Source organism: Herpailurus yagouaroundi, unplaced genomic scaffold (genome assembly GCF_014898765.1).
Source record: "Herpailurus yagouaroundi ecotype Mexico unplaced genomic scaffold, PumYag 557, whole genome shotgun sequence".
Classification (NCBI taxonomy): Eukaryota; Metazoa; Chordata; class Mammalia; order Carnivora; family Felidae; genus Herpailurus; species Herpailurus yagouaroundi.
In genome coordinates this window covers 258,625-274,103 of record NW_024412774.1, presented here as the reverse complement: position 1 = coordinate 274,103, position 15,479 = coordinate 258,625, and the positions used below count along the sequence as shown (strand labels likewise).

The 15,479-nt window shown below is 50.2% G+C and overlaps 1 protein-coding gene and 2 long non-coding RNA genes across 5 annotated transcripts; 1 reads left to right on the top strand and 2 right to left on the bottom strand.

Moving 5' to 3' along the window:
- Positions 1 to 35: 35 nt before the first annotated feature.
- Positions 36 to 3,840, bottom strand: LOC121023423 (uncharacterized). 2 transcript variants are annotated; one of them, XR_005787378.1, is made up of 3 exons: positions 3,719 to 3,840; positions 2,295 to 2,491; positions 36 to 433 (listed from the first exon to the last, which is right to left on the bottom strand). It is a non-coding gene; the product is annotated as an uncharacterized LOC121023423 (long non-coding RNA). The 2 variants fall into 2 exon arrangements; XR_005787377.1 differs by lacking the exon at positions 36 to 433 and adding an exon at positions 974 to 1,184.
- On the top strand, positions 3,488 to 15,273 carry ZSCAN22 (zinc finger and SCAN domain containing 22). Of its 2 annotated transcripts, XM_040465289.1 has the most exons (4): positions 3,488 to 3,635; positions 4,120 to 4,351; positions 8,163 to 8,615; positions 11,428 to 15,273. In XM_040465289.1, the coding sequence occupies exons 3-4, from the start codon at positions 8,216 to 8,218 to the stop codon at positions 12,501 to 12,503; spliced, it is 1,476 nt and encodes a 491-aa protein (XP_040321223.1). In that variant the 5' UTR covers positions 3,488 to 3,635; positions 4,120 to 4,351; positions 8,163 to 8,215; the 3' UTR covers positions 12,504 to 15,273. The 2 variants fall into 2 exon arrangements, with proteins under 2 accessions (XP_040321223.1, XP_040321224.1); XM_040465290.1 differs by lacking the exons at positions 3,488 to 3,635; positions 4,120 to 4,351 and having other exon boundaries at positions 7,612 to 8,615.
- Positions 10,354 to 11,434, bottom strand: LOC121023431 (uncharacterized). Its single transcript, XR_005787388.1, has 2 exons — positions 10,872 to 11,434; positions 10,354 to 10,658 (listed from the first exon to the last, which is right to left on the bottom strand). It is a non-coding gene; the product is annotated as an uncharacterized LOC121023431 (long non-coding RNA).
- Positions 15,274 to 15,479: the final 206 nt, after the last annotated feature.

Here is a 15,479-nt window from a genome sequence, read left to right as displayed (position 1 = left end):
TTTCCACACAAGCCACACCTGCAGGGCTTCCTGTCCACACAGGTTGCCTACAACACATCTGGCTCTGGAACCTGCTCAAAGCTTCCTCCATGTGTGACTAACATGTGTGGTGTCTTCTCCACAGCAACATTCTTTTGTTTGACAGGGCTCGAAGGTATCCTGACACTCCTCACAGATTCACTGCCTCCATAACCTCTCCCCACACTAGGATTTTCCATGCTGGGGACTGACCATTGCTTAAATTCTTTTTCCCAGAAAAGCAAATGTTGCCCTATGTCCTCAGTAGGACCTCTGTTCCGGTTCCCTGAGTAGGCCTCAGGAGCGCCAAAGTGTGTGAACACAGACCCTCATGAGATCTCTTTTCTGACGACCTCCATTATTATCCTCGGGATGGATTGCAGCAGGTCCTTGAATATGCTCTGTGGTCGCCTTCCTTGATCAGAAAGAAACCAAGATCACAAATGTTAACTTTGTTGACTTTTCTGAACTGAAAGAAAGAAATCAAAAGGATTGATGATGTGGATGGAATTACTGGCTCATTTCTTCACCGCTCCTCGTGTACACACCTTTGGCCACATTTGTGGTTCCTCTCACTAAGGACAGCATGGATACCCTTTCCTTAACTTTGGGTGTGGCCACGTGACTCATTTGGCCAATGGAATGTGAGTGGCATTGCTAGTATGTTAGTCTTGAGCCTAGGCGCAAGCGTGCTGGCATCTCTGCCATCACCATGAGCCCTACAAAGCAAGTGCAACAAAGATGGACCCAACCTGTAGCCTGGAGCCAAGCCCCAGCCAGAATAGCCAATCCTTAGACTCATGAGAGGAATAAGTGCTTGTTTCTGTCAGTAACTGAACTGTTGAAACCGTTAATTACAGAGGATAACTGATTGATACAGTGCCAAGTTAAAACGAACACTTCCTCAAAAAGATGAGGTTTGAAATCTGGGGAGAGGATGAGAAAGAGACAGAGAGGAAGAGAGGAAAGTCTATTCAGGAAAGCCCAGAGGCCTAGAACACTGGTTGAATAATCAGAGAATAAGCACAAAAGGGGTCTCCCAAGGTCTGGAGTATGGAGTTGAAGGGCCATGGTGCATATGGAAGGTAAATGAGAATCCAGTTGTCTGTCCATCTGCCATTCAGTTATTCATTCCTTGTTCTTCAGCAAACTTTTCTTGTGCTGTGCTAAAGGCAAAGAATACCTTGGCCTCAGGCCGTGGAAAGGGCAGGACTCCTCCCAGCTCTAACAGCACAGACTCACAATCTGTACAGAGAGGAACGCCCTGAGGGAAGCTCCCATGGAGTTTCCAGGTCACCCCACACCTACTAACTGTCAGTCTGGGCTCATTCCTCCCTGGCACCTGGGTCTCCTCTAGATGCTACCCTCTCTCTCCTCTCCTCAGGAGCCTCCCAGAAAGTATCCCCACTGTCATACCAATGCCCCTTCGACCCATTATGGAGTGAAGTGTGTCCCCCCCCCCCAAATTCATATGTTAATATCCTAACCTAAGCCCTAGAATGTGACTGTATTTGGATATAAGACCTTTAAAGAGGTAATTAACATTAAACAAAGTCATGTGGGTAGGCCCTGTTCCAGTATGACTGGGAGAGAGAGACCAGGGGCATGCTAATGAGGAAAGGCCATGGTGAGGACACAGCAAGAAAGTGGCCATCTACGAACCAAGGAGAGAAGACTCAGGAGAAACCAACCCTGCCAACAACACTTTGATCTTGGACTTCCAGCTTCCAGAGTGTGAGAAAATAAAAGTTTATTGTTTAAGTCACCCAGCCTGTGGTATTTTGTGATGGCAGCTGTAGCAAACGAAAATACTTTCAGGGTCCTGAGCCAGCCTTGCTCTGCCCTTGGATGCTGCGCTTCAACCCATTAACCCTGTCCACTCCACCTTCAAAACAGATCTCTATCTGACCACTGATCAACACCTCTACCTCCACCATCGTGATCTGACCTACTCTGCTAACCAGGACTCCAGCAGCATTCACCTCCCAGGTCTCCCTACCTCTACCCTCACCCCAACAGTCTTCCCTTGTAACCACCACAAGAATCCTACAGAGCTAAAGTCACAGCACAGTCTTCTGCCCAAAGGCTTCCCATGGCTCCCACCTCTTTGAGGGTAGACATCAAAGTCCATTCATGGCCCATAAGCCCTGCAAGATCTGCCCCCTACAAGCCTCCCCATTCTGACCCTGTCCTTTCCTATCTCCTTCCCTCAATCCACTCCAGCTGGGCCTCCTTGTCTGCACCCACCTTGGGGCCTTGGCATTTGCATTTCATACCTGGAAAATTCTGAGTCCTTCCCTTTATTCAGGCCTCAGCTGGGATGCTAACTCCTCAGAAACAGTTCTTGTTTCTTTGATTACCATCTGCCTCCCTAAAATAACATCAGCTCCATGGAGGCAGGCCGTGCCTCTCCTCTTCATTGCAATGTCCCATCTGGAATAGCGATGGTCCTTACTGGCTGCTCAGTATGCATCTGGGGAAGGAAGACAAAGTGCTCATTCTGGCTGCATGCAAAGGTCTGATGAGCTGAAGGGGACATGGTGACAGGCTGGGGGCAATAAGCACGGGCCGGGCGAACCTCAAAGCCTCACCTGCACACAGGTTGGGCCACCACCCTCCTTGTCCTGGGTCCCCAGCTGGGGTCTCCTGCTTAAATTCTCTCACACACCCACATGCACACACAGAGAACACATTCTCACATACAATCACATGTCCAGACATCCATAGTATCACACAATCACATCCATGATCACAGTCACAGTCACTGAAGCAACACACAGTGTAATCATACACAGTCTGGGGCCTTTGTGCTGTATCAGGCCCTCCTGGGCACCTCCATGTCTCTGTCTCAAACACCATCACACAACGTGACGGCCGCATGTGGCTGCAGAATTATCACATACCATAACCAACACAAAGGTCACACCCACCCACACACAGTTACACGCACAGAAATACCCACACGTGTGGTCACAGAGAATGACACGCGCAGCCCAACCTCTAGAGCACCAGGGGTCACACAGGACAGACACGTGGAATCACCTGTGTATGGTCACAGTAAGCAACACACTACACACGATGCACACCCCACACAGTGACACCCTCTCCCCTCACCCCACGCACTATGCACGGTTCCACCTCCCACACAGCCCCCCGCCCGCCCCTTCACTCGCAGCCACCACAACCCCACAAAGGCCCAGCCTTCTACCCACTGCCCTGCAGAGACTACAACCCCCGGCGTGCCCCAGGGGGCGCGGGCTGAGGGCGCGGGGCCTTCGGGTGATTGTAGTCCAGGAGGGCGGGAGGGCGGCGCTGGGGCCGTGGAGCCTAAGACGCGACGCGAGCTCAAAGTTGCGGTCCGCGCGCAGGGGCGCCTGCTGGGCAGCGCGGCGCATCCTGGGAGTTGTGGTCCCGGCGAGCGGGCGCGCAGGCGGCCCTGCCCGTGTGGCGCCTCAGTGCGCGCTCCCGGAAGTGGCGGCCGCCGCGCGTGTGGGGTGGGCCTGGGTGGGGTCTGCGGGGGTCGTGGCCGGAAAGAAACGTCCCAGGCCGGGAAGGCGCCAGCGCTGGCGGCGAACGGAGCCGGGTGTTGCGGGGCCGACCCGCCGACGGGGACTGAGGTGCTGACCGCGAGCGGCGCGCCTGGAGGACCGACTGACGGGCAGTGAGCGGGACCGACGCGCAGACCGAGTGTAGAACTCACCGGTCGCACGTGGGACCGACTGGCCGGCTGTGTGTGTGCCTGAGAGGTTGTGCTTCTGCGTCGGCGCGTGCGGGTGTGCGCTTCCTACCGACAGCGTGGCAGTGGGTGACCGTCGGACGTGGGGTGCGGCTGACGGCGACGGGGGTCGGAGGTTTCGCGGGGGTGTCGTGTGATGTGAGGAGAGCGCGGGGGTGCGGCCGGCCGCGTGACTTCAGGCGGGACGCAGAGCGTCCCTGGCTGAGACGGTGGTCAGGGACTGTGAGTGACTGTGGGGGAATTCCACTGGTGAGTGACACAGAAGTGTGCTCCTGGGTGGCTGACACGGTGCCTGAGGCAGGGTGTGCGCCTGTCACTGCGGGGCTAAGATTTTGTCAGGGTACTGAGATGCGGGTGATTTGCAGAGTTTGCCAAGGATGCGACGGAGAGTTTCGCTTCCGCCTGTCTGCAGCCGGAATTGACCGCGGTCCCCAGCCGGCTTTGTGGATATGTTCCCCAGCACCGGCCGTGGGCCCGAGTCTGGCAGGAGGCTGTGGAGTGTCAGGTTGGTTGTTCACCCCGTGTCTGCAGTGTGCCAGGCCGGTACTGGACGTTTGTCGCGGATCGCCTTGGGTAACCTCACAGCAGCCCTCTGAGGTAGGTGCCACTTACCAGGTCGGTGACTCGCAAGGACAGAGAAATGGGAGAACCGCTCTGCTCAGTTGGTTGAACACTCATGGATCGGGGACCTTGACCTGATGTGAGGTCAGCACGTTGGGAGATGGGTCCACATGTCTCAGATTTTCCAGAACAGGAGTTTCAGGGGTGCAGAAAAGGGAGCTTGGAATCTTGCTGCATTTCTCGTCATCCCTGCCATTCCTGCTCCTCCTCCCCTGTACAGTGACTCCCCACATCTGTGGGTGACCATGCTCAGCCTTTCCTGGTCCCTCCATTTGCTCAGCACCTCTGTATTATGCACTTGACATAGGCCGTGCTCTGGGCACTGTGGGCCCCAGTGTGCTCAGTCTCTCTGGGGCAACATATGGTTCTAGCCAGAGCTGGGAAAAGAGAGACCCAGGGCACTCAGAAGGATACTCAGCTTGCTCTCAAGTGCTCCTACAACTCTTGGAGAAGACGGCAGATAAAGTGCAGTCTGGAGGACCGGGAAAAAGTAGGTGCAAAGAGATTTTAGAGCAAAAGAATAATAGGGGCAAAGGCTGAGAAGATGGGGATCGGGGATAACGGCAAGGGCAAGGGCACAAGAAGCCCAAGCGAGCCTCAGGGTGGAGTTAGGGGCTAGAACACAGTTTTGTGAGAAGTTGCCACCTGCCGCTGAAAAGTTGCAGGATTGGGGTCTTGTTTCACTAACCTTTGCTTCTCCCTGTGCCCAAGACCACGGCTCATGTGCCAACCAACATTTGTTACCTGTCTTTTTGATTTTAGCCATCTTAGCAGGTGTAAAGCGGTATCTCACTGTGGGTTTGATTTGCATTTCTCTGGTAGTCATGATGTCAAGCATGTTTTCATGTTGCCTCCAGGCCATTGGTGTATCTTCTTTGAAGAACTGTCTAGTCAAAACCTTTGCCCACTCTTAATTTTTTTTTAACGTTTATTCATTTTGGGGAGACAGAGCGTGAGTGGGGGAGGGGCAGAGAGACACAGACTCCAAAGCGGGCTGCAGGTTCTGAGCTGTCAGCACAGAGCCGGATGCGGGGCTTGAATCCACAGACCATGAGATCATGACTCGAACTGAAGTCGGATGCGTAACTGACTGAGCCACCCAAGCGCCCCAACCTTTGCCCATTCTTTAGCTGGATTATTTATCTTTTTACCATGGAGTTGTTTAGATACGTATTCCTTATCAGATACCTAATTTGAAAATATTTCGTGCCATTTTGTGGGTTGCCTTTTTGCTTTCTTGATGATGTCCTTCAAATCATGAAACGTTTTAATTTTGATCAAGTTGTTTACTTTATTTTTTATCATTTATCCAGGAAGGCTTTGCATTTTTAAAATTCCAGTATAGTTAACATACAATATTATATTAGTTTCAGCTGTACAACATAGTGATTCAACACTTATATACAGTATAAAATGATCACCATAATAAATCTAGTTACCATCTCTTACCATACAAAGTTAATACAATTTTATTATCTATTTTCCATGTGCTATACATTACATCACTATGACCTATTTATTTTATGACTAGAAGTTTGCACCTCTTAATCCCTTTCACCCATTTCACCCAGTCCCAAATCCCCTTCTCCTCTGGCAACCATCAGTCCGTATTTGTGAATCTAATTTTGATTTGTATGTCCATTTGTTTTGTTTTTTAGATCCACATATAGCTGAAATCATAGGGTATTTATCTTTCTTTTTTTTTTTAATTTTTTTTTCAACATTTTATTTATTTTTGGGACAGAGAGAGACAGAGCATGAACGGGGGAGGGGCAGAGAGAGAGGGAGACACAGAATCCGAAACAGGCTCCAGGCTCTGGGCCATCAGCCCAGAGCCTGACGCGGGGCTCGAACTCACGGACCGCGAGATCGTGACCTGGCTGAAGTCGGACGCTTAACCGACTGCGCCACCCAGGCGCCCCTATCTTTCTCTAATTTATTTCACTTGGCATAATAGCCTCAAGGTCCATCCATGCTGTTTGTTCTTTATTATGGCTGAGTAATATTTTATTGTATGTATAGGTGCCACATCTTCTTTATCCATTCATCTGTTGATGGTCAGTTAGGTTGCTTCCATATCTTGGCTATTGTAAATAATGCTGCAGTGAATATAGGGGTTAATATATCTTTTCAAGTTAGTGTTTTCATTTTCGTTTGGATAAATGCCCAGAAGTGAAATTGCTGGATTGTATGATAGTACTTTTTTTTTTGCATTATTTTTAAGTTTATGTGGATATTTAAGTTTTTGTGGAATGTTGACCAAAGTTAACCATACGCTGGGTCACAAACCAAGTTTCAGCAAATTTCAAAGGATTGAAATTGACTAAAGCACATTTTCTGAGCACAACAAACTTAATCTAGCAATCAATAATAAAAAGACAACTAGACAACCGTAGTTGTTTGGAAATGGAGTAGCAGATTTCTTTTCTTTTTTATTTTTTTTTAATCTTTTAATGTTTATTTTCAAGAGAGACAGAATGTGAGTGGGGGAGGGGCAGAGAGAGAGGGAGACACAGAATCCAAAGCAGACTCCAGGCTCCGGCTGTCAGCATAGAGCCTGATGTGGGGCTTGAACTCACGAACTGTGAGATCATGACCTGAGGTGAAGTTGGACACTCAACCAACTGAGCTGCCCAGGTGCCCCATGAGTAGCAGATTTCCAAATAGCCCAGGAGTCAAGAAGAAACCACAACAGAAATTAGAAAATATTTTGAACTCATTAAATGATAATGAAGATGCAACATTAAACTTATAGATGTGTAGCTAAAGCTGTGTTTAGAGGGAAATTTACAGCCTTAAGTACATGTATTAGAAAAGAGGAGGGGCACCTGGGTGGCTCAGTTGGTTAAGTGTCCAACTCTTGATTTTGGCTCAGGTCATGATCTCACAATGGTGATATCGAGCCCAACATCAGGCCCCGTGCTGAGTGTGGAGCCTGCTTGGGATTCTTTCTCTCCCTCTCTCTCTCTGCCCCTCCGGCACCCACTCTCACTCGCTCTCATGCTCTCTCTCTCTAAGAAATAAATAAGCATTAAAAAAAAAAAAAAAGAGGACCAGATGAACATAAGAGAAGGGAAACAAAAATAATATAAAATCAGGGAGGGGACAAAACAGAAGAGACTCATAAATATGGAGAACAAACTGAGGGTTACTGGAGGGGTTGTGGGAGGGGAGATAGGCTAAATAGGTAAGAGGCACTAAGGAATCTACTCCTGAAACCATTGTTGCACAATATGCTAACTAACTTGGATGTAAATTTTAAAAGATAAAAAATAAAATTTAAAAAAAAAGAGGAAAGAAAGGAAGGCAGAAAGTCATTTATTTTTAAGTATCCATCTCAGAAACCAAAATAATTAGCAAGGGAAAAGTGAAGGAATGACCATGTGGCTACCTAGGGAGTGTGTGAGATAGAGAGATCTGGTTCTGTGTGGGAGGAGCACACCATAAGCAAACTGGCCATGGAGTCAGGCTGCCTGGGTTTGTAGCTCAGCAACTCCCAATCTGTTCAGTATCTGAGAAGCTTTGGGTGAATCTTTTCCTCTTCTATATCTGTTTTCATATCCACAAAATGGAAAGGAAATTCTTACCTCCTGAGTTTGTTTAGAGTTTTAAATGAGTTACTATATGCAAACTTTTAGCATGGTGCTTAGGCATCTGATTATTTTGAACATCTGTGTCTCTGTGAGAGAGTCACTCTTACAGGCCCCAAGCCTGTATCTGCCCTGCTCTACAGATGTGAGCAGAGCCCCAAGTTCCACATAATGACAGAGTTCTGACATTCCTGCAGACCCGGTTCCAACGTTCCAGCCATTCTGTGCCTCACTGGAGTGCTGCTGCTTGATGGCCATCCCCAAGAGCCCTCTGAGCCCCATGCCCTGGGAACAGGATGGTTTCCTACGTGTGAAGGTGGAGGATGAGGAGGCTAGCCTCTCTGAGGTCCAGGAATCTAGCCCTGGCCACACTGTCCACCCTGAGGCTGCACGTCTTCGCTTCCGGCGCTTCTGCTATGAGGAGGCATCCAACCCACATGAGGCCCTGGCCCAGCTCCGTGAACTGTGCCACCAGTGGCTGCAGCCTGAAGCACATTCCAAGGAGCAGATGCTAGAGTTGCTGGTGCTGGAGCAATTCCTGGGTGCACTGCCACCCAAGATCCAGTCATGGGTGGGTGCCCAGTTCCCCAAGAGTGGTGAGGAGGCTGCCATGCTGGTAGAAGGTCTGACTCGGTCACTGGACAAGAGAGGTGAGAAGGAACAACAGGCGACTGTTTGCAGCACACTGTGGGCAGAGCCTGGACTGGAATGTGGGAGTGCAGGGTTTGGGTTTGGGGTCGTTCACACACACACTTGTTGTCATCTTTGTACGTCACCCAAACTCACACACTGTGCTAAGCAGATCTGTTTTGACTGCTAATGTCCAAAAACCGAGCTCAAACTGACTGCAGCAAAGTAGGGAGCTCCTGGCTGTATCCAGGAGCTCAGTGGATGGCGTCAGGACTCTTTTTTTCTCGTTCTGTTTCTCAGTTGGGTTTTCCTACATTAGCTTTACTCTTAAGTAGCTTCTCTCCTCAGTGGAGACATGGTTGGCTCAGCAACCCAGGCTTATGTCTTACCGATGTAGAATCCCCAGGGGGAGAACAGTAAAAGTTTCCTGGGCTGAGTCCCACTTAACTGGTTGGGGTCTTGTGCTTGTTTTTGGCTGACCAGATCTCAGGGACTGACGTGAATAAGGAAAACCAGGCTGTTGGTACCCCCAGATGAGGGGGCTGGAAGCCTATAGCAGGGGAGGGGATGACAAAAATGCCAGGTGTCTCCATGTGTCCCTCTGCTGGCCTCCAGGATCTGTGTCCTCCCTCTACTGGCCTCCAGGATCTGTGTGTGTCAGACCTGCCCTAGGCTAGAGTGGGCACCTTTGCTCTGGAGGACCTACACAGATGTCTCGGCCCAGGGAGGTCCCAGCGGATGCAGTCCAGAGCAGGGAGTGAAGGCTCTTCCTGGAAGGGCCCGGCCTGGCCCTGCCTGATGATAGCAGATAGTGTGTGTATGCCAGGCTCTAGGGAGGAGGCGTGCAGTGAGTAGAAAGAACAGAAATATCATGAAGGCTTGGTAGATCCAACCACAGCTCCTCCTCCTGGCCATGTGACTTTCCTGTGCCTCAGTTTCCCTGTCAATAAAATGGCGATTGCAGTTCATAATACCTACCTCGGTGTCATTGAGAGGTGTAAATGAAGCATCACCTGTGCAGCACATGTAACAGTGTCTGGTACAGATTAAACACAGTGGAAACTGTAGCTGTTAGGATAACTGTTTAGCTCCTCGAGAAACAGACCTTTCTGGAGAGGTTGGTCATGTGCCTTCCCTTGGGCCCATCAGCTCTGCCAGGCAGAGGTCACAGGGACAGGGAGAGGGGATAGTGGCCACATCCTCTTGAAGGGTCAAGAAAGTCTTCAGAGAAAGGGCAGTATGGCACTGAGATAAGGAGAAGGACGTGGAAGTCCAGGCAAAGGGAATGGTGGGGGTGAAGACCCGGTGGTACGAACTGGTACATTCTGGGAAGAGCAGTTGGGCAATGTTGCTGGAATAGAGGAAGAAGAGGGATGTGGGACCAAGCATATGACTGAGGAGGCTGGGTAGTTAGGAGGACATGTGTGGGCCTAGAGGACAAAATCTGAAGTCTAAAAACTCTTTTTTTTTTTTTTTTTTAATTTTTTCAATTTTTATTATTTTTGAGAGAGAGAGAGAGAGAGAGAACACATGAGCAGGGAAGGAGCAGAGAGAGAGAAGGGGAAAGAAGATCCAGAGCTGGCTCTGCGTTGACAGCAGAGAGCCTGATGCGATATGGGGCTAGAACTCACGAACCATGAGATCACGACCTGGGTTGAAGCCGGACTCTTAACCAACTAAGCCACCCAGGCACCCCAGAAGTCTGAAATCTTTACCTGAAATTTCAATTTGACCACCAGCCAACTGTGTGATCTTGTACCAGTTGAGTACTCAAGACCTTCCTTCAGCCGGGTCTCAGTTTCCTTGTCTGAAATGCAGTGTTCCAGTATGTCCTTGTGGGAGCAGACTGAAGGTGAAATGAGGCAATGGAAGTTACCCACTGTGCTTGGAGAGCCTAATGATGACCAGCAGCCCTGGCAGGCGAGCAGTATAGTAGCTCTCTCTTACAGGTCCAGATGAGGGCAGGATTGCCCAACGCTCTGGAGCTGGCTCGTGGCAGGGCTGGGGCTCCACTGTGGACTTGAGCAGCAATTATTCGGCCTGCTCCCATCTCTTCCTGGAATCTGTCCAGTACGTGATGCTATTAAGTGTACTCCGGTGCCTTATGCACCCATCAAGGGTCAGTTCAATTCAAAGGTCAGTTCAGGCTGACCTCATACACAACCCAATCTCCAACTACCTTTCAACCACACTCCACCTTTACAGCAGTTTATAAAGAGTGGGCCTCAGGCCTCCCAGGGTCTTAGGGACACCAGGCGGGCTTGTCACCCACTTACCCTCAGCAGTGGTTGTCAACTTGGGGCTCGAGGTAGATTCTCCTGTGGAAAACTGCACAGTTGCCAGCATCTGGAATTGCTTCCCTCATTCAGCCAGTCTTTACTGTCACCTGCAGAAAATGCTCGGTAGGCTTTTTAGGTCCAGGGCTAAGGCACTGAGAGCTGGGGCCTCCCGAGGGGGAGTAAGTACATAGGCACTTGGCAAGGGCAACCCCCTGTGTGTGCTTACTTACTCTCATTCTTTCAGATCAGTTCAACCTTAGGGTTTTCCTTCTGACACTTGAGCCCAAGTCAGCAGCCTTGAAGAATGGAGAGTTTCAGGGGTGGGGGTGGGGTGGGGGAGGATTGGAACCTGTGATCCAGTTTCTGATGGTGTGGGAACACAGCCCTATGCCCTTTGTCATCCAGGACACCAAATGGGAAACTTTACTTTGGAAATGGGGCCAAATGTCAGGAGTGGCCATTTGTCTCCTTACAGAGTAAGACCACGACCCAGGCAGAATGGGGAAAGCCCTGTGTGGAAATAGTGGTGACACTGTGGTTTGGGTTGTTTCAGGACAGGAACCAGGAGCTGAGCTCTCAGAGTCAAGCTGCAAGCAGAATGATTTGGAAGAGTCCGAGCCACTGGGTAGGGCCACTGAAACCCTCGCAGGAGGTGGTTCCCTGGGACCTGCCTTTGGTGATGCTCGTGAACCTGAGGGCAGCTCAGAGAGGCAGGCAGGACTCTCAGGGGAAATCTGGACAAAGTCTGTCCCCCAAGAGATGGATTGCAGGAAAACTTCAGAGCCTCACAAGGATGTTCCCACAGACCAGACCAGCTGTGAACCTGGTGCCTTGGGGAATAGTCCCAACATGTGGCCAAATTTCATCTCACAAGAGAAGACACCAGAAGAGAAATTTGATCCATTGGATGGTTATGGGACGGAGTCGCCATGTGTATACTCAAGGAAGAAGTCTTCCAAGTGTGGTGAATGTGGGAAAACATTCCAGAGCCCCTCTGCCCTCAAAGCACACCAGAAGAGCCATTTTCGGAAGACACCCTACACCTGTAGTGAGTGTGGGAAAGCCTTTAGCCGGAGCACTCACTTGGCCCAGCACCAAGTCATCCACACGGGGGCAAAGCCCCATGAGTGTAAAGAGTGCGGGAAGGCCTTCAGCCGGGTCACCCACCTAACTCAGCACCAGAGGATCCACACTGGAGAAAAACCCTACAAGTGCAGGGAATGTGGCAAAACCTTCAGCCGCAGCACCCATCTCACCCAGCACCAGCGGGTGCACACAGGGGAGAGGCCCTATGAGTGTGACGAGTGTGGGAAGGCCTTCAGCCAGAGCACCCACCTGACTCAGCACCAGCGCATCCACACCGGAGAGAAGCCCTACAAGTGTGACGGTTGTGGAAGAGCCTTCAGTGACTGCTCAGCTCTGATCCGCCACCTGAGAATCCACTCTGGAGAGAAGCCGTATCAGTGTAAGGTTTGTCCGAAGGCCTTTGCACAGAGCTCCTCCCTCATTGAGCACCAGAGAATCCACACAGGAGAGAAGCCGTACAAGTGCAGCGACTGTGGAAAGGCCTTTAGCCGCAGCTCAGCCCTTATGGTTCACCTGAGGATCCACATCACAGTACTGCAGTAACCCAAGAAAACCCTCGGGACACAGTATCCTCCCCTCAGAGGCTCAACATCTAAGAAAAACCCTGAGTTCCAAAAGAACAAAGAATGGGGTGGGTGATAGTACCCCAAAATGATGAGGTGCTAAAGGGCAGACTCTGGGGCTGTCTGGGAACAACTCTGCATTTGGAGACCCCGATGGAGGGGCCTAATGAACACAAAGCTATTCAGACCATCTGGAGAAGCTTCCAGAAGGATCCTGCTGCCCTCCATACCCCACTCAGGCCCATCTCAGAGAAAGGACAGCTGAGGTGAGGACTTGGATTTGTCTTCAGAGCCAGGGCAAGTGAAGTTTCTTTTGGGACTCAGTGGTCCCAAGATGCTCTGGGCAGGAGGGCTCCAGCTTCATGTTCCCATGTAACTGTTTTTGCCTTTTCCTCCCCTGTTTAGCCCAGGAGGGGTACCGGCCCTCGCCCACCTCCGTGCCTTCACGCCTATTGTTTCACTCCACTATTCACGTCTAACTCTAAGCCCAACCTGTGAGGCTGCCTCTTATGTGAGGCCTTCTCCGGGCCCTCTGTCTGTTTCACAATCTCCCTTAATCGAGGGTGCAGCCTGATGCTTGCCCAGCATCCATTTCTCCCTGCCCTCCCCTTCCACATCCCATCAGTCATCAGCCCTGTTGGTTTTACTGAAAACTCACCTCTAATCATCTTCTCCACCTCCGTCACTTTCTGTGAGCCCTCATCACCTCTCATCTGGAATCCATCTGGGGTCTCTTGCCTTCATTCTCTCCCCCGACCTCTCCCATTGTTTGATTCTCCACACCAGGGGGCTCTTTCTACAACCCAAACCTGATTGTGTCACTCCATGGTGGAAAGCTCTTCAGTGTACCTTCTACGGCAAACCTTCCTGAATGGTTTATAAGTATGCCAAGACATAACTCACTTTCAGCCCCGAACAAGCTCTCCAGGTACCCTCATATGTACATGTGAATATTGTCGTTTTTGTGTGTGTGCAGTGATGTGAAAATGGTTTCAGAGTACTGCCCTGTGGGAATAATGGCAAACTCCTTCACCTGCCATTTATGATCATTTGTGACCTGGCCCCAGCCTTGTCTATCGTAGTCCCCCCACCTTCCACACACCAGTCACGTGGAACTACTTGTGGTTCCTGAAGAAGCCATATTTTTCCCACCTACGTGCCTCTGTAACTGTGCCTGGAAACCTCCTCTTCTCTTTCCTCCCTGGCGTTTCACATAGCCCTCCCTAACAAAGCCTCCCCTACCTCTCTGAGCTGACTTCAACTTGCCTTCTATGCTTCCAGAACACCTCCTTAACTTCTCTTCAACTTCCTGTCATGTTTATTTACTCCTTGCAGAGCTCGCAGTCTGTTTCCCAAAGACACTGAGAGCTTCCAAAAGCAGGGGCTGGGTCTTATTCTCAGTACCCATAGCACAGGACTCAGTAGGCTCTGACCTGTGTCTTCTGAATGAATATACTGTGACCGGTGCCTTCCTGGAGGCAGTCATCATGCTCACCCCTGCGTCGGCCTGATGTATGTCTACACTGTTGTCTCCCCCAACAGCCCTGGGCCCTGCAGGGCAAGAGCAATCTGATTTTCCCAGAGCCCCACCCGTCAGACAAGCCTGGCATACAGTGGCCTTGATAAAATACCATATTGAGTCTGCCCTTTCTGTCACCCCAGAATCCCCCTGGTGTCATGGACTCTGTGGTTGCCAGCATGCTGTCAGTGCGCTGTCTGGCCTCTCACGGTTCTGTATCTCTGACCCTCTTTCAGGGTCCATGTCTGTAACTGAATGTCACAGCCTCTGTTCTTAACTGTCAGGTTGTCAATCTTCCTCTCTTTGATGATCCCGTTGCATGTTAACCATTTGACCTGCCATACAGTTGTGTACTGTACATATCTCCCTGTGTTTCTTCTTGTGTCTTGGACTTGTCCCCTCTGTGTCACAAGTAAAGAGTCACAGAAACCAAGGAGTGAGGTTCAAAACAGGAAGGTTGAGACCCAGGGAAACAGAGATCTTGTGTCAGTATCTCTGAGACAGTCCCAGATATACCTGCCCACAGGCAGACTGCCACACAGTGAAGCCAAGGCTGAGAGACGCAAAGAATGTTAACAGGGAAAAGCTCAGATGAGAGATACACATTGCTGGTGAAACAGTCACACAGGCCTCCAAAAAGCCCGCAGGAACTGGAAAAGATGTAGGCCCAAGTCACACTGCAAGCAGCACTCCTCCTCAGGGCTGCTTTTGGGACCCCGGGTAAGTGACTTCCCTGAACCTCAGTGACCTGCCCATCTGTAAAGCAGGAATAAGATGACCTGCTTTGTGCAGCACCCAACCCATGGCCTGGCCACTGGCTCTGACTTGGAGCATCTGTCTCCACCTCCTGCCCTCACTCTCCTGGTGTTTGGCACTAAAGAGCAGAATCTCCACCTCTGGTGCTCTGAGCATCTCCAGCACCCACTTTGTCATAAGATTTGTGTCTTCCCATGTTTGTCTAAAGGGGGAAGAGGTCAGGGGAAAAAAGGAATCTTTACTGAGCGTCCATCTGTGTTGTTCAGTCTGCCAAATAATTTGTGTGCATCATCTCCCAACACTGAGGGCAGGACCACCATCCCCCACCATAAGGGACATGGGGTTGGAGAACATGAGCGGCCCTGACGTGTACGCTGATAGAGACTGGACACACTGGGATTTGAAAGCACATCCAAATATGTCAGCAGTTTCAATAAGCACTACTTATCAACAAATAAAGTAAGACAAATACTAACATTGTATTTCTTTCAAATCCAAGCATATGTTCTTTAGAAGAAACACACCTAAAACAAGGACATGGGAAAGCTGAGGCTAAAGGAATAGAAAAGGATGTACAAGGCAGGCATGAATCTGAAGAAAGACAAGCTGTCTTAATTTCAGACAAAATAGATGTTGACACAGAAAAGCATTATTAATTTAAGGTCCTAGGATCACTATGTT